Below are 18691 nucleotides of genomic sequence, written 5' to 3'. Positions count from 1 at the left end.
GAGAGAGGCTCCATTGCTTCGTCCCCCTTTTCCGAGACGAGCCAATGGGAACTAGGGTTTATGTTTACGTCATTCGTCCTAGCAACTACGGGCAGATTCTATACGGTCCCTTTCCCCTCTCTGCTGGTGGCTTGTGTAGAATAGTGAGAGTCGTGGTTTGTGCGTTTCTCTGACAGTGGGTGGCCGGCGCAGTTGGAACTTTTTCTCAACATGCAGCCCGAGACCCCAGCTGCATTCACAGCTCTTACTCTGTCTGCCTGCCTTTTTGCTGCCGACCCCGTAGCTGTTCGGGGGCAAGGTTCCCCAGTGCGCGTGGGGGCCGACTGTGAAGGTGAGCGGGGGTGAGACTGAATTTGTGCATGGCAATGGCGCTGAGCTCCAGGGAGTGCAGCTGTTGCTTGCACTGCCTTCTCCCTGCCTGGCTTATGCTATAAATAACTAGGAGCAGGAGAACGCAAGTGTCTCCATCCGCAAAATTTTTTTTCGTCCCTTGTTTCAAAAACCATTTGTTGGGTGTGCTGTTAACCTGGCGGACTCCCCAACCTTCCTCCGCTCCCCGCGAAAGACAAAAAAAGGAAACTGTCTTCCAGAAGGATAGTAATTAAATTATGGGGCCCCGAAATTACTTTTCCAATCTAATAGTATATGTTACGTGTTATATACATATATTAGAGGGTTTAGCTTAGTTCACATTGAGAGAAGGAAGGGAAGAGAGACCAGAGAATGACAGTCTTTAGTTTAGATCAATTCCATTGTCACTGAGAGGTTAAGTGACTTTGTGGCCACTGCTAGGGCTTGAATCTAGTTTTGCCACTAGCCATACTGCCTCTCCTCCGTTCCCACCGATGTCAACCTGGCAAGTGGGACCGAAGTCCTTTTCCTTTTCAGTTGGGAATATCTGCATCCCTTTTCCCAGAAGACATCTCTCACTAGGGTGCAAACTGATCATGCCGAAAGGAAAAAAGAAAAATTAGCAAGGAGGGAGTTAGGTAAACTAAACAAGAAGAGCGGAGAAAATTAGTTTAATTAAAAAAAAATCTTTGCTTTACAGTATGAAAGTTAGCTGGAGTATTGAAAGGGAATCAAAGCCAGTAATTTCAGTTTTCTCATCCGTGATATGAGGGGGTTAAGTTTCAGCTCTACATTTTTCCGTTCCATGATTCTAAATTTAGCTCCTCCTGAATATTGCTTCAATATCCAGCATTTACCTGGGAAATCTTTGCTGCTAGATTTATTAAGGAGGAGATTTAGCTTATAATGCTATAAATATACAAAATATTGAAGATGGTGCCCAGTATAACTTAGTTGATCTGGGAAAGAAGGGTGAGACAGTAAACAGAATGACAACTGTTATAGGTGCCATGCAAAAGCATTTTTTTATTTACTGATTTTAAATTCTAAGCCAAATTTAAGCAATTATATTAGCTGTTATTTCATTTCATTGTCCCTAGTCCATCACAACAACCAGAAAGCTTGGAATGTAATGTAGCAACTGTAGTAAACAAAATTCCATTTAATTGCTGGAAGATACCAGAGGGAGGTGAAGTCACTGTCTCAAGGTCATAAAGATAGTATTAAAAACAGAGATATGAATCTAGGTCCTTATATATGTATACACACACATATATATATATGACTCCTACATATTAGGAGACACACATATCTATATGTCTCCCACTATATTAGAAGTTAAAGGAAATGTAGAAATAAGCTTGTTGAGGGAAGGGATTTTCATTTTTGTAAACCCAGGACCTAACACAGTGCTGGCACATGATAGGAACTGAATAAATAAAAGACCTACTAATACAAAATAAAATTCACAAAATTCCAGAATTGTTTTCTAAAATAAGAATATTCTGTATGTTTGATTAATTTTTTTCTTTTTTGAAATTATAACCTTAGTAATTAATATTTATTTTGTTAAATTAGCTAATGGGGTTACTTAAAATTTTATATTCATTCATTCATATTCAAAATATTATATTCATTCCCTATGCCTCATGTATTCTTTTTCTCCTCCATGATAATGTGCCTTACTAACAGAATTTGACAAAATGATTAGTTGATTATAATTTCAACAGATGAAACTCATGATGATATGGTAGCAAGGACATTCATTGGGAAGGGGTTAACAGTGTTAAAAAGGATTCAGTACATTTTCACTATTACCTAATTACATTCACTCCCTTAATACTGCCCCTCCTATGGTCTAAGCCCATGACGGAATAATGATGTGTATCATCTGGAAGCTAATTTTCAGAGACCACTGGGCGAAAGTGGAACAAGTCTACAAGGATTTAATTAAAAAAAAAAACAAAAACTTCCAACCTTATAGTTCTCCCTCTTCTCATCTTGATTCTGATGCCTCTGTGGGGACTAATCTGGATTCTTTAAAAAACTTAGTGACATCTAGGCCTTGGGTTAATATATGCTTTCAATCTTGAGAGATTGTCAATGGTAGTAGGAATAATAAATTGGAGCCTATGAAAATTTTCTGAGTCCATTGATCTTTGATTTTAGCCATAAATACTGTTTTGCATTATTTTACCATTTTTTTAATGCTAGAATTATAGAAAGAAACTTATAGCCTATTTCCTGTAGATGGCATTACTACATTATCTAGTTACTGTATTCTGCATTTCACATGTTGCAGTAGTTGGTAGTAGCTTCATTGGACTATAGTTAGATTTTCCAGTTTATCTCATTCTTATAGTGACTCACATTTATCTAACACTTTAAGTTTTACAAAGCAATTTCTTATTACCCATGGATTTTCCTGACCATATTTGTAGGCTTTCATTCATTCATTCAATAAGCATTTATTTATATATCACCCAGTACAAGGTACTGAAGACAGGAAGACAAAAACAAAACAAGCATCTTGCCTTTTATTGGAAAGAAAAAGTATACACACAAATAAGGAAATATAAAAATATGCAAAGTAATTAGGGCAGGGGATTGAAAGTGAGTAACCAACAGTTGTGGAAATTAAGATAGGTAATAACTGAGCTGAGCCTTGAAAGAATCTTCAAAAACACAAGGTCCAAGGGGCGGCCAGGTGGCTCAGCGAGTAAGAGCACCAGCTCCAGTGTCAGGATGACCTGGGGATCGAATCCGGGCTCAGATACTTAGCACCACACCCAGAAATAACTGGCCATGTAACCTTGAGTAAGTTATTTAACCCCGATTGCTCTAAAAAAAAAAAAAAACCCAAAAAACACAAGGTCCTATTCCAGATACCTCGTCATTATGTGGATGTAATCATGTATTCTTGGAGGCAATGCCAGTAGAGGGAAATCTGGCAGATTTTTACCATGTTGCAAAGGCTTGCAATACTTAACTGACAACAGATTGAGTCTCTTTGTATGAAGTTCACGTGAGGAGAGAATACATTCTTATAATGGGGGACAGCTTGTGCAAAGGTGTGGAGACAGCAAATCAGGTGTCATGTATAGGCACAGTAAGTAGGCCAAGGTGACTGGAAGACAAAGTGAGTGGGATGTGTGTGAAGTTTTGAAAGGTGTTTTATCCTGATAATAGAGAACCTCTGAATCTTCATGAGCAGGGGCTGTTCCGCCCTTATCAGTCTTGATGTTCTCACTATAAATGAAGGCAGTAGACAAAAGGAAGTTGAAACTGAATGGAATGGTTCACAGGTCCTCATTGTAGAGGCAAATAAAGAAGGCAGGGAGGTTGGGTTTATCATGCAACTGAGGGAAATAAAAAAACATCATTTCATGGGACATTTGGTAATCTCATATTGTGGCTGCTGAGTGGCATAGAGAATAGAACTCCTTGAGTTCAAACCTTACCTCAAAAACTAGCTGTGTGACCCCGGGAAAATTTAATCTTGCAGCCTCAGTTTCTTCATCTTTTGAATAGTGATAAGAATAGACCCAGTGTCACCTTGTGAGGTATTAAGTGAGATGATAAACGAGAAGTGTTTTGCAAAACCTGATAAATGAGAAGTGTTTTGCAAAACCTGAAAGTGTTTTTTTTTTGCATGCTAACTATTATTAAGAAAACCATGAAATTAATGTAGCTTATGCACCACCAAGGGGTCTGTTACAGCAAATGATAAGGTAGAGGGATTCTGTGAAGAACTCAAAAAGACCCTCCACATTTAATCAGCATGTTCTTTAATAATGACTTCCCTGCAAAGGTAGACATAGGATAGATAGCAAAAGTATATTAGAAAAAAATGGCTGATGAGGAAATGAAAGGACTAAAAGACTTGTAGATTATATAGGATCTTCACACCTACATATCACAACAGTTTTATAAGAGAAGAAAAAAAGGTTTAGGATATGCTGAGCAATAAAAAAATCAGAAAAATAACAGGATTTCTTCTCATGTAGGTGCTATCTAATCAGAGGTATTTGTACATTCAGACCATTAACTTGTTAGCATAAAGCCCCAAATCAGTATCAAACTAGAAAAAAGGAGACAATATTTAGTGGGCAATCAAGGCTCCCCCTGGGAAATGGAAAAATGACAAACATCGACACAGACTATTACTGTTTCATAAGGAAGTTAAAATTTACTTTAAATTAATCACTACAACAGAAAGACCAAAAGAGTCTAGAAACTTTTAAATCCCTGCTCTCCTTGCCAAGCAGAGAGATAGCATAGTACCAGGTAGGAGTATAATCTTAGGGAATAGGATGGTGGCAGGTATCACCTTACAAACAATGAGAAATAATAGAGGGGTTAAAAAAAAGTTTTCAGAAATCTTAGAAAGAGGCCCAACTCAGCAAAGCTAATAAAATTGTTTTCTTAAAGCACAAGTCTGACCATGTCACTCTCCTCAAATTCCCAGTGGCTCCTTATTATCTAGAATCAAATATGAACTCCTCTGTTTAACATTTAAAGGTCTTAATAACATATTTTCAACTAGTCTTTCTACCCTTTTTATACATTTTCCCCCTCCATGTAGTCCAGTCAAGCAGACCTCACAGATGAAGGGCCCCCTCCCTTCTCTGTGCTTTAGAATAGGCTCTCCCCTGTGCCTGCAATGTATTCCTTCCTTACCTCCAGTTCCCAGAATCGCTAGGATCCCTTCAAAGTTCAGCTCAAATTCTGTCTTCTTTAAAACCTTTCCTCATCCAGATTTCTTCCCTGCTTCTTGCTAATGCATTTCCTTTGAATCACTTTGTATTTATTTTTAAAGTAAATTTTGTTTATACCTATATATGTACATGCTATGTACATATGTGTACATGTACATCTCCCTTTTCCAGACTGCAAGCTCCTTGAGGGCAGGAGTCTTTGAAGCTCCAGTTCCTAGCATAATATCTGGCACAGTGCAGATACTAAAAAAATGCTTGTTGACTCGAACAGGATTTAATAATGGAGTTGAACTGAATGGCCTCATTGTGTGTTGTTATCTGTTCACTAGATTTTGGAGGATTTTAATCAGGTTTTTCATAGGCTAGCTCTACTTTTTCATCCTCTGTTGTTTTCACTGTGGTCCCCTTATGAACACTGAAAGATGAGGTAACCATTTGGATTTTTACTGTTCTCTTGGTGTATCATGAAACCAACTCCATTATTAGTATATTTCCTTACTACAACTTTTATCATTTTCAATAAGAATGTCAGTATAGATGAGTTTTACTTTCTCTAGTGTTGAATCAACTTATTTGTAAAGGTTTCACATAGAACAAGTTAAATTAATATTTGTGATGCCCTAAAAACTTTATGGTTCTTAGTGCTCTCTAATCATTTCTGCCCCTCTGCCACTCCCATGTAGAAGCACAAAGGAACTACACAGGATGGAAGGACATTTTCTTATCTTTTCTGTTTCAAGGTTCTCTAAGAGCAAGGAGTTAATTTCCTAGTGGACAAAGGGTTGCTTATGAGTTTCTTTGTACAAAGATAAGTTGGCCCTGGGACAACAGACACATTATGTTTGACAAGGCAATGCGTTAAAGCCTTTTGCAGCTTAGTCAAACTTGTAGAAGGTTGTGTTCTGCTGGTGTAATATTTGATGTCCCAAGGCCACCTCCATGGAGTTTTGAGGAGGTTTTAGAGTCCACAGATGGAAAATTATGATCCATAATTCCCGTTTTCCCAAATGTTACTCCTCTGGGATTTAAAACCCTTTGCAACCTCATTCCCACTTACCTTTCTAACCTTTTCCCCTTTACATGCTTTATAATTCAGCCAAATTGACCTATATGTACAAAAGCATAAAAACAGAAGATGAAATGTCATGTGGGAGGTATAGGAAGAGTATCTTTGAAGATGATTATTAACCATGGTATGTTGCCTATTTTACAGATGTAAAACCTAAGGCACACTTAAAAAATAATTTATGAGGAACCAAAACTAAAAACAGAAGTAACTTGAATTGTGGCTACTATTCATACCTCTTAGTTGAGAACTATTTTTGAGTTAGCCAGTTTTTCTGTCCTGAATTTCCTTTCCAACTAGAGTAATCATTAGAATTTTCCATTTTCTAAGGCTGATTTCTGTTTTGGTTCTTTCATACCTGTTGACTCTCCATTTGAGGAAGCTACCTGGAGCCCATTGCTACCAGTGCCACAGTTATGTTCTTCCTTATCCAGTGTCTCTGGATATAAGAATTGTAAATATTTGTTGGAATTAAGACTTACTTTCCCTATGTTTCATCGTTGGTTAAAAGCTACCTTGGATTCTCAATGGCTATGAGAGCAAAGCACCAGCTATAATGGGCCTTCTAAGCTGGAAGGGTCAAGAATGACTGCTTTCTGAGGATTGGCCTAAGTAAATTTGGAGAGGATAATCACCAGATTGACTCTAAATAGCTTGAAGACCATCTACTGAGTTATGATGGGATTATCCTCACTGATCAAATTAGAGATTCTTGAAAAAGTTAATTGTGCATTTGCTGAAATCCTCACACTGTTCTCTAAATTCCATGAGGTCGAGGACTATATTTTACCTAAACTTTTTCTCTACTTTTCATCTAGCATAGTACTTTGCCTTAATAGTACTTTAAAATATTTATTAATTAGGAATTGAAAAGAATTACTAGGTGTGGCTAGGTGGTGCAGTAAATAGAGCACCTACCCTGGAGTCAGGAGTACTTGAGTTCAGATGCAGCCTCAGACACTTAACACTAGCCGTGTGTCTTTGGGCAAGTCACTTAATCCCAATTGCCCTCCAAAAAAGAAATAAAAAAAGAATTCCTAGTTTAGACATCATTATTTCATTCTGAATCACAGAATATTATTGTTGAAAGGGACCTCAGCAGTCACCTAGCCCTACCCAAAAATGAATCCTGTCTGGTTAAAGTGGCCTATATATGCTGGTTTCTCATCTTCCTTCCTATGGATAAGTGATGACAGACCCTGAAATTGATGATAACACATAGCTTAAATACATAATAAGGTTTGATTGTTTAAATTCCCATATATTTCTTCTAGCCTATTCCCTTTTTAGTAGCCCTAATTTTTAGGAAACTTTTCCTTATATTAATTTGAAAGCTGTCTTTCTGTAATTTCCATCCATTGATCTTTATTTGAACCTCTAGGGCCACACAGAACATGTCTAATGCTTCTTCAAATTTTAAGATAATTATCACATTCCACTTAAATATTTCCTCCTGGTTAAATATCCCTACTTCCTTTAACCAATCCACATATGGTTTCGAGTCACTTTACTATCTTAGTCATGCTTTGAAAGTACTATGTCCTGTTCATTCTAAAACCTGGCACCTTGAACTGGACAGAGTATTCCAGATATGATCTGACTAGGGCCTAGTACAGAGGGACTATCACTTTTACCATGGATACTCTATGTTTCCATTAATGTAGCCTGTTATTACATTAGGATTTTTGGCTATTTTTACACTCTGACACATATTGAGTTGAGTTTACTAGAACTCTTTGGATCTTTTTTTTTACATGTACTGCTTTTTAGCAATATCTCTCCCTGTACTTGTGAAGTTTTTTTTTTTTAAACCAGATATATGACTTTATATTTATCCTTATTAAATTTCTTTTTTTATTTTAGGTCCTGACCACCATTCCAACCTATCAACATTTTTTTTTCTTTAAATTTAGGGCTTGCCTTGAGAAACCTTCCTGCTTTTCAGCAGACTGTAGGTTCAAAGAATATTCTACCAAGTTACTAACTAGCTAGAGGCCTGAAAGCAATTTTGACACTCTCCTAACTCCTAACTCCATACTCCTAACAAAGACCAGTGACGTCCCTTATGTTGGTTTGTCTTCCACAGAATGTAAGTGTATTTTTTTATAGTGCATACAAATATAATTTCTTTCTTCTTCCTAGTATGTAAAGAATTTCTAGAAAGATTCTACAGCTCCTTAATAGCCAAAGATGTTGACTTTTCCCAGGAAACCATAGAAAATGAATTAATCAGCATTTGTTTAGATTCCAAAGGAAAAGAAAATCGTCTGGTATGGTAATTTTTCACCTTTCATTATCACTTTTTTTCTTTGCAGATAACTGCTAATTTTGTCATTTTTCATGATGGCCTTCTGTTGTCTTCTGAGCTACCTGCTTGTCTCAAATATATCCAGTTTGGAGAACAATTCTAAACTGATTTTTGAACATAATGGAACAATTCATATTTACAAATTGCTTAGGAGTCAGTTTAGTTTTGCTTTCTAAACAGTTAAACTAAGGTCTACTGTTTCCAATTTTTAAAAAAAAATTATATCTAGTTTTAATAAAAAAATCAGGGATCCCCTTCTCATGGTTTAGTTTTATTATTTATATAATATGTAACTATTGATAGAGAAAATATAAATGACAAAAAAAGACTTCAATTAGTGTTTCAAGTAGTGATTTCAAATTAACTTGTATTTTATTAATCGCAGTACATCTACATATATTTAAAAAGGTGATACATGTATCTGAGAGACCTTTATTCACCCAACAGAAGGGTTTTTTAATCCTATTAAGTCATGCTACATGTTTTGTTGGAGTTGAATAAAGATTAAAATGAGTATGTTTGATATGGATATGAATTCATATGCTATCCATAGTAACTCCATGTAAACCCAGGGTCCTTGATTCACAGATTGTGAACCACTATATGTTCTGCTCTGATTAAAGTTGCAGGCATAATCACTATCCTCCACTAATTCAACTGACATTTTTCCTTCCTTCCTTCCTTCCTTCCTTCCTTCCTTCCTTCCTTCCTTCCTTCCTTCCTTCCTTCCTTCCTTCCTTGTTGGAGGGCAGTTGGGGTTAAGTGACTTGCCCAAGGTCACATGGCTGGGTTTTTTTGTGTTAAGTGCCTGAGGATGGATTTGAACTCAGGTCCTCCTGACTCCAGGGCTGGTGCTCTATTCACTGTGCCACCTAGCCGCCCCAGAGAGGTTAGTCTGGCATGATGTTTGTAGACTCCATTATAGTTTTTTTTTTTGCTTTTTGGAGGGCAGTTGGGGTTAAGTGACTTGCCCAAGGTCACACAGCTAGTTTTTGTGTTAAGTGTCTGAGGCCAGATTTGAACTCAGGTCTTCCTGACTCCAGGGCCGGTGCTCTATTCACTACGCCACCTAGCCGCCCCTCAACTGACATTTTTTTCTAACTAAATACCTTCAGATATTCACTTGGGGTTGGGCTTATGAAATTTCAGCAAATTTGTAAGAATTCTAGCTAGCTAGAATACTCTAGTGGATTGTACCCCAGGAATAAGTCAGAGAGAGGCTAGAAGGCATTCAGGCCAGATGTTTAGGAAGGTTTTATCTCTCCAAGACCTCTGACTCAATCTTCCTTCCACTCACTGGCTCTGGTTGGGTAGTGCACAAAATCTTCATCATCCTCAGTCTCATTTCCTGCCCTATCCCTACCCCCAAGTAAACTCAGGGTAGAGGGTAGGATGTAGAGGGAAGAACATTTGAAGAGACCATAAGATTGCAGGACTTAAGGATGATCATCTAGTCTGACCCCTTCCATTTACAAAGGAAGATTCAGGCCCAGAAAGCTTAAGGAACTAATAAGTACACAGGGCTTGATGTCCAGAATAACCTGAGAGCTTTTGTTGAACCAGTTCACTTGAAGGCTGTCAGAGTTCCTCATGAATCCACCTTGTCTAGAGAAAGCTATCTTTTTCAGTGTGTTAAGACTGGGCAGCAGTTTTCTCTTCATATGCTAAGATCTGATGGAAGACTTCCAACCTCTAGTTTACTTTCTCCAGGTGATTATCTTAGAGCTAGATGCACATCTTTTTCACATTGATCAATTCTCATACAAAATTGGAAGATTGGTATTATAAAGGGCAACATTAGCTGTACTAGATGCCTGTCTGAGACTAGCAGGCTTTCTTTTCTTCCCAGGTTACCTGTTCAAAATAGCTCCTAGGCATTGATAAAAAAAATCAATCTCCTCATCTTCTGATTTGTCTACTTTTAGATCAAAAGATCCCTGGATAGTGGTCCTGTCTTAGATTATTTCCCCTTGGGGAATCCTAGCCATTATGGAAATAGAAGTGCAGTCTTTGCTACCTTTTTTAGCTTATCTTTGTAAAGTTATCTTTACAAAATCCAAGCATCTTACATTACTATTCATACTTACATTTGTATTTGCGTTTTTAAAAAATTGTGTTTGCATAGCTGTCTATATTTTTGTTCTATGTGTGTGTGTGTGTATGTATATATATATATATATATATATATATACATATATATTATTGTATATCCTTTCCTAGAGAAAGGCAGCATGTTATACTGGATAGAAGATGGGCCTTAGAGTAAGGAAGACCTGTGTTCATATTCTGCCTCTTACAGATACTATCCAGGTAACCTTGGGCAAGTCCATTAATCTTTCAAAGTCCCAAGGCAACTTTCTAAGACTTTTAAGTTACAGACACGATGGTGATCTGCATTGCTAGAAGAAGTTTCCACACGACTAGTTTCCCATATAGATGAAATCATAGGTCTAGACAACAACAGCAATACATTTTAAATCTTCTCTTGTGTTACTGAGAACCATTTTAGCTATTATATTCATTAAGAGAAGGGAGAATACATCCTTTGAAGATGTTTTGTAGTGTCCTTACTACTTACATGTGAAAATATGAAGCTGCCATCACTTTCAAACATTTTTATTATTTAAATCTCTCCATCAAATACCTTGACTTTTATATTTTTGCCTAGAATGCTATGTATAGTAGATTCCTGAAACAAGATTTTTTTTTAACAGAAATGACCACAGCCATCACATAATTTATCTTTCTGATATCTTTGATCATTAACAGTTAAACATTTAAGGGTTGGATTGTAAGGACCTAGTTATTTCCACTCTTATCTCTAGAGACAATCTTTGAGCTACTATGTTATTCTAACTTTCATTTTCTTTAACATTGTAAATAGTCTGGGTTTTTTTTTTTCAGTGCTATTATCTTGGAGCAACAAATGATGCAGCCACAAAGATCCTAAGTGAAGTCACTCGCCCCATGAGTGCCCATGTACCAGCAATAAAGATTTGTGAGAAGCTGAAGAGGATAGACAGTCAGATCTGCGAGCTGAAATATGGTAAAATAAGAGTAAGATAAATATTATGTCAGCATCCCCAGTTGGCTGGAAACAAAGCCTTTTCTCCCCAAGGAACTTATCCAGTTCCAGCCCACCCTTAGAATCCTGTTCATATAACACTTTCTCCATGAAGACATCTTCCTTATGCATGGTTCCGGTCATGTCACTGCTTTGCTTAAAGCTTTTTGGTGATTCCCTATTGACTACTATTTGAATTCTTAAAATGTAAATTCCTTTACTTAATACTTAAGGCCCTTCACAATCTGTGACTACTAAGCCATTCCATTTTTATTTTATGCTACTCCTGGACACGTGTGTTATGGTGCTGCCAAACATTACCCCATTATACCAGTTGGCAGTTTTCCATGTTTGTTCACACCGTTCCCTACACTTGGAACACCCTCTACCAATTGAAATTTCTTACCCACTTTTATGAATGTCATATCTTTCATGAAACCCTGATTCTCCTAGTCTCCCTTTGAACTTACCATGTATCAATTTATGTTTTTATAGCTATTTGTGTGTCTCATCTCTCCCTTCTTGATTTCAAATTTTGTGAACATGGGGATTGTCTCATTTAATCTTTTTATATCTTCTACTGATCAGCACATCAGAGGAATTTAATAAATCTTTGTTGAAATTTGTGAAAACTGAAGTCATCCAAAAAGAATATGTTTATAGTTCTTTATAACTCCAAGGGACAAAATTTTGCCTATTTAGTCCATCAATAAGCAACCACTCCATGTCAGGTGCTGTCTCCAACAAGGGATACAAAGACAAAAGTGAAATAGCCTTTGCCCTCAAGGAGTTCATATTATGAATACATGTAGTTTTCAAGACATAAAAGGGGGAAATAAACCTTCCTTGTGAAATCCAGCTAATTTACTAAAGTTAGGTTTTTAGGGATCAGATTATTTATATAAAAAGACTTTCACTTCGGGCAAAAATCACATTTAGCAAGAGAAGCAGAAAGAACAAGTTGTGACAGATGACATTTGACACATCAAGCTAGAAAGTACTCTGTTATTGTTCAGTGGATTAGAACTCTTAGCAAGGAGAAGTATGGGTAGTTCAACAAGGTATAATTTGTTGTTCCAGGAGCTTCCTTCATTGTAGAAGTATCTTCCTAGCATGAGCCTAATTGTTGAAAGGCTTCCACTACAATTTAATTCCTATAGGTCAAGACAGGGGTGGGGGAACCTGTGACCTCAAGGCCAAATGTGACCTTCTAGGTCTTTAAGTGCGGCCCTTTGACTGAATCCAAACTTCACAGAACAATTTTTTTTCTTAGTTGTCACGATATTGTTAATACTATATTAACTTTTAACCACTGAGATTGTTTTCTGCTAACGTGGAAGCATCTAGAAAGTGAACATATTAATTATTATCAATCACTTTGTTTTAATTCAACAATAATTATAAAACATCTACTATGTGTAAAATATTGTGCTAGGTAGGAATGTGAATTATTTCATAAGATCTTAAGTTTTTCATTGCCCACTGTATTCTAATTATATGGAATCTTTGAAAGCTATTGTTTATTCTTTTTAGTTTGGGAGGATGAGATGGTTTTATAATAGAAAGTATCTTGGGAGTGAGGAAACCTGGGTCCCCAAGCATGTATACCTGACTTTGGACAAGTCTTTTCTACCTCTCTGAAGCTAAGTTTTCTTTTTTGTGAAAGCTGTATATGATCTCTAAGGCTCTCTTCAACTCTTAAGATACAGAGACAGGTTTCTGAGAGCAAATTTTGACAGGGAAGAAAGTAGAAATGTCTGTGACACTGGATATTTCCTGAGAAAGGCAAGCATCAGTAAAAGGGTCCTAGCTAATCAGGGGCAGCATGAATGGATCAGGTACATTGGGGTGGGAGCACCATGAAAGGTGGGTACAGAAAGGTGTTGGGGGGTGCCAGTGATGATCTGCCTACTTCACAATTTGCCTAATGATACCTCTGACTCTTTGGTTGCTGATTATAAACTGTTATTTTGTATTAGGTTTGTTAACTGTTTGAAGTTAACTTCAGAGAAGTAGGAGTAAGACCCTTACATAAGCAAAACAATATCAAATGGCCTATTAATGAGGAGAAATGATTGCCTATTAAAGAAGCCCCTGGGGAACCAGAAAAATTAGTTTAGTACTTGTACAAACCTGTTCAGATAGGGATTAGCTACTCTTAGCAATCTTTTCTCTCATTTTTCTTAATGTCAAATGCCAAAGCCTGAGTGTGGGCGTGCGCGCACGCACGCTCACACACACACACACACACACACTGGTGCAGAGTGCCCAGAAAGCAATTAATTAATGCAAATTAGTCTTCCTCCTGAAACTACTTATCTTGATATGCCTACTTTCTTACATTCTTTCTTTCTCAAAAACAAAAACAAAAAAAAAAAAAGAAGAGGTGGCTAGGTGGCTCAGTGAACCAAGCACAGGCCCTGGATTCAAGAGGACCTCAGTTCAAATGTGGCCTCAGACACTTAACACTTACTAGCTGTGTGACCTTGGGCAGGTCACTTAACCCCAATTGCCCTCCCTACCCCCCTCTAAAAAGCAAAAACCAAAACAAAAATACATTCTGTCCATTGTTGGCAGGAAAACTGATGTTGAACAGAGTTCAGTGAGTTGTCAGTTGTTGGTTTAAGCTCTGAAAAGTTGTATTATCAGGTCAGCCATCAAATGAGGAAATGTAATAGGTATAGAGTTTGCTAGTCCATAGGTTATGAAAGTATCATTTGGTTGGGACAATAAGCATAGCACTTTTTTTCAAAATATATCATATATATAATATTACATATATATAATATATATAAACATATATATGAGGTCCTTTTGAAGAAGAAAGGGAAGTAAGATACCTTTCTGAATAAATTTCTGGAAGAGCCCTAATCTTTCTAGTTCAACTCTGTTTAGACTCCGATTCATTTTTATTAGAATTGGCAAACATTTTATATCTCTATTTTAAAAATACAATGTTCTTTTTTAATTTGGGGGGGACTAGATGGCCTATGATAAAATTATAAATGACCCTCATTCAGAAATGACAGTGACAAGGTAATGAGAAGAAAGACGGAGTTTATGAATCAAAGTTATTAGATTTTTTACAGACAGTAATTTAATTTTTGGTGCTCTAAATGTGAGCTCTTTGTCCAATGATCCTCCAGTGATAGTGGACCTAATATTAAAGGGATTGTCTTACATCCACATTGTCATTCTTACTATAAGTTAAAGAAATACATTAAAAAAATAAAGTAGGTGGATCATGGTTCACTCTTTTCCCTTAAGAGACAAATGAAAGCATAGGTTTCCCTGTATGCCTGAAGTCAACTAAGGTATGTTAAATAGTGACCACTGAGGCACTGAAGCACCATAGTGGTCACCTATTTAGGGGTACTGAGGCAGCTGTTTGTCAACCTGATAAGAACAATAGACTGTTGTCTTCCCATGGAGCATATCCAAGACTTGACAGAGAACCTCCCAAGGCTTGTCAAAACCAAATGAAAATAACCTCATTTTCATGATTGATGTAGGCACAAATGACACTGAGAAAGCATTGCCAAAGATTACAGAGTGTTGAGCAATTAATTGAACAGGATGCCCATTGAAGGTAAAGTAGTTTTTTTAAAATTGATTTGGGAAATGAAGGGATAATTAAGAGATGGTGCTTGAATTTCAGGACCACAGCTTAAAAATATAGGAATGATAGGTTCCTGGCCAGGGATTAAGTGCACCAGACAAAGACTTGCAAGAAGACTTTTTTCTGATGTCATACGAATCTAATCAAAGGGGCTTTAATTGAAAAAGGGTAAAGTAGGGAGAATATGCCCTATGTATCTCTACTAAGATAGTTATCATAAAGAGTAACTATAATACAGAAATAAGAATAGTAAAGTCACCTGGAAATTACTAGGAAGCAAAATAATAAGTCAATGATAGCTAACAGTTATGTAGCACTTACTATGTGCCAGGCACTGTGCTAAGTGCTTTCTAATTATTATCTCATTTGATTCTCACAGCAACAGGGAGAGGTAGATACTGTTATTATCCCTATTATATAGTTAGGGAAATTGAGGCAAACAGAGATTAAATGATTTACCTGGCATCACACAGCTTATAAGTATCTCAGACTAAATTTGAATTCAGGTCTTCCTGGCTTCAGGCCCAGTGTTCTACTCAGTGTGCCACCTAGCTGCCCTAAAATCCAAGAAAGGAGTCAGTAGTAAAACTCTCTGGCCCTAAACGTTTGCACAAAAATGTATCAAGTTCAGGTAAAGAGCAAGAAGAACTAGAAATTCCATGCAAAAGTACACTTTGACCCTTGAACCCTTTGAAATCTGTTCTCCCCAAATCTAGGTTGTATCTAACACTATGCCCAGCTTTCTTCCCTATCACACGTATAGCATGGTCACTTCCTGCTCTTCTCCCCCAACAATGTTCCTATCTTTTTCACTTCCGCAACCAATTCTTTCTTGTTAGTGAGAGCCTCTGTCAGTGGTGTTTCAAGATCATGAACCAGTGGGTTGGAGAAGGGCAAATGTCTTGATTTTTCAAGAATGGAAAGTGCTTAATAGAGTATTTTGTGCTATTCTTTTGGAAAAGTGAGAAGTAGCTTAGATGATAGTACATACACTTAGGTGGATTCGAAACTGGCTAAATGTATGCTCAAAAGTAGTCATTAATCGCTTAATGTTGACTTGGAAAGTATGCTTCCAGGGGCAATCTGGAGAGATCAGGCCTTCACCTGTGTATTTATTAAAGACCCATATAAAACATAAATAGCATGCTTATCAAAATTTCAGACAACACAGACCTGGGAGTGATCACTAACATATCGGATGACTGTCAGAATCCAAAAAGATTTTGATAAACTAAAATGTTGGGATGGGTTAAGTATGATGAAATTTTATTTTATATTCGGGTTCAAAAAATCAATATTGCATTTATAACTATGACATACCAGAACTGCTACACAGAAGTAAAGTTATATGCCAGAAATTTAGAATGAGTGATATCAATTTGATTTTTATGACTTTTTGTTGAGATACTCAAGATTTAGTGACTGCCCAGAAGCTACAATAGAGTAATGAGGTCATAGAGGATTATCCAGGGTTGAAGACTAGGAAATTAGGAAAAATAGAAAATTTTGAGGTCAAGGTAGTGTTTGACTCCTCCTATATACTTAGCAATTGCTATCTTATTACAATTATTTGTCAATCACTTCATAAATAAACATTTATTAAGTGCCTACTTACCTGCCAGATACTGTGCTAAGTATACAGTTTTTACTATGTTTTATCCCCTTACTGCAGTGTAAACTTCTTGAGAGAAGGAATCATATCTGGTTTCATCTTAGTATTTTCAGAATTTAGTGTAGTTCAGTGCACATACTGAGGCTCAGGGACTGAATATATCTCAGAGACTGAATGTGGATTACCATTGTTTTGGATATGTTTTCCTTAGTCTCGTCTCTCTTGTTTCTCTAAGAATTGAAACTTTGCCCAGCACCCCCTTGAACACTCTTAGATTTAGCATAATAATAAAAGATAAACTTTGCTTCTTAAAGGGTTTTATCTTTTGATTTTTTTTTAAATTTTCCAGAGAAGAAGTTGGACTTAGAATCAGTGGATCTGTCAAAGATGAGAGTAGCTGAACTGAAAAGGATTCTCAACAGTTGGGGAGAAGAGTGCAAGGCATGCATAGAAAAAGCAGACTTAGTGGATTTCATTAAAAGGTTGGCACCCAAGTACACATCTGCAAGTCCAAGATCAGACCTTTGATTGAAGTTTGAACAAAGTGACTACATTAGCAAATCTTCAAGATGATGACCATTCTGGCCTTAAACAATGTGAATTACAAGCTACTGATGTAACCAGACAGCTTGTGGCACAGGTATCATACTTATTTGCCCAGGTCTCAGAATATATTATTTGTCTTTATGAGTAATGCTACCAATGCTAGATGCCTTTTTTTTTTTTCCTGTGTATACAAATGTCACGTTCCTTCCGAAGGTATTAAAGTGTTCTGGCTTACTTTCCCCTCTCACAACTTACTCCTAAGGTATGTGAAAAGCATCACCTTCTTCCTCTGTTAGAGAGGTGAAAATTGAGGCATTCAAAAGTCATTATAGGGTTTATAGACAGAGATCTTGTTCCCATTCTGATATTACCCATTAGGCAAAAATACTGAATTTAGGGAAAAAAGAGTCAATTTTTCTTTTAAAAAATTCACTTTATTTTATAATCTCTTTGAAGACAATTTCAAAACCCTAGTCAGGGTTTCACAAATATTGAGTGTCCTTACATTTAAAATCTGTATATATGGGGCAGCTATCTGGCACAGTGAATACAGCACCACGCCTGGAGTCAGGAGGACTTGAGTTCAAATCCTGCCTCAGATACTTGACACACTTTCTAGCTGTGTGACCTTGGGCAAGTTGCTTAACCCCAATTTCCTTGCCTTCCCCCCCTCCAAAAAAAATCTGTATATAATATGCTGTTGATATGTTTGATCTCCAAAATAGCAGATTTGGAGGAGCTGCTATAAAGTTATTTTCCTCAGCTACTTTTGTGACATTTATTAATCTGTTGGCCAAATCAAAGAGGTCTAAAATAACTAAATAAAGATAAACATTAGGTTGGATATGTATGACAAGCCTGGGAAAAATCAATCAATATTTGTCTCATTCACAAAAAAACACTTAGATTTTACTCTTCATGGTCACTTCTTAGATATATTTTTTAAAAATACACAGTATATGTATCTTAGCAATTCAATTATTTAAAAATATAAATGATGTTCATTTCAAATCCTGTGCACATTATTTTTTCAACAAATACTTTCTATTCATTCCCATTCCCATTGATAGGAATACCAGTAGCCATCTTACCCCATTAGAACAGTACATTGAAATACTGTTATAAAAAAAAAATCTACTCAGCAAGATGATGCACTGCATTTTTGCCATTTCTCTTTGGCAGTGTGGCTCAGTGCCTGAATTTTAATTCAGGACAATACCACTCCATAACAGTAAATTATATTGTGACAAATATGGCATAAGAGAGCATAAATATCCTTTCTGTTATTAATCTGTCCCTTGTATTACCCTTTCATTATCCCTCAATGTACAAATTAAAAAAAAAACTAAAAAAATAAAGCTTTCAATGTATAACTGCTTAATCTAGCAGAAAAGTTCCTACCTATAC

At 36.7% G+C, this 18691-nt stretch overlaps 1 protein-coding gene across 1 annotated transcript; it reads left to right on the top strand.

Annotated features, from left to right (window-relative positions):
* The first annotated feature begins 73 nt into the window (after positions 1 to 73).
* Positions 74 to 18295, top strand: LOC138175855 (cerebral dopamine neurotrophic factor-like). Its single transcript, XM_069106451.1, has 4 exons — positions 74 to 331; positions 8278 to 8405; positions 11348 to 11489; positions 17088 to 18295. Exons 1-4 carry the CDS (start codon positions 211 to 213, stop codon positions 17264 to 17266), a joined length of 570 nt encoding a protein of 189 aa, XP_068962552.1. The 5' UTR covers positions 74 to 210; the 3' UTR covers positions 17267 to 18295.
* The last annotated feature ends 396 nt before the right edge of the window (positions 18296 to 18691 follow it).

This window comes from Petaurus breviceps, unplaced genomic scaffold, assembly GCF_028583685.1.
Source record: "Petaurus breviceps papuanus isolate PSGF00001 unplaced genomic scaffold, PetGlider_PUasm1.0 79, whole genome shotgun sequence".
Classification (NCBI taxonomy): Eukaryota; Metazoa; Chordata; class Mammalia; order Diprotodontia; family Petauridae; genus Petaurus; species Petaurus breviceps.
The sequence above is the reverse complement of the archived record's forward strand: the minus strand, read 5'-3'. Positions and strand labels throughout refer to the sequence as shown.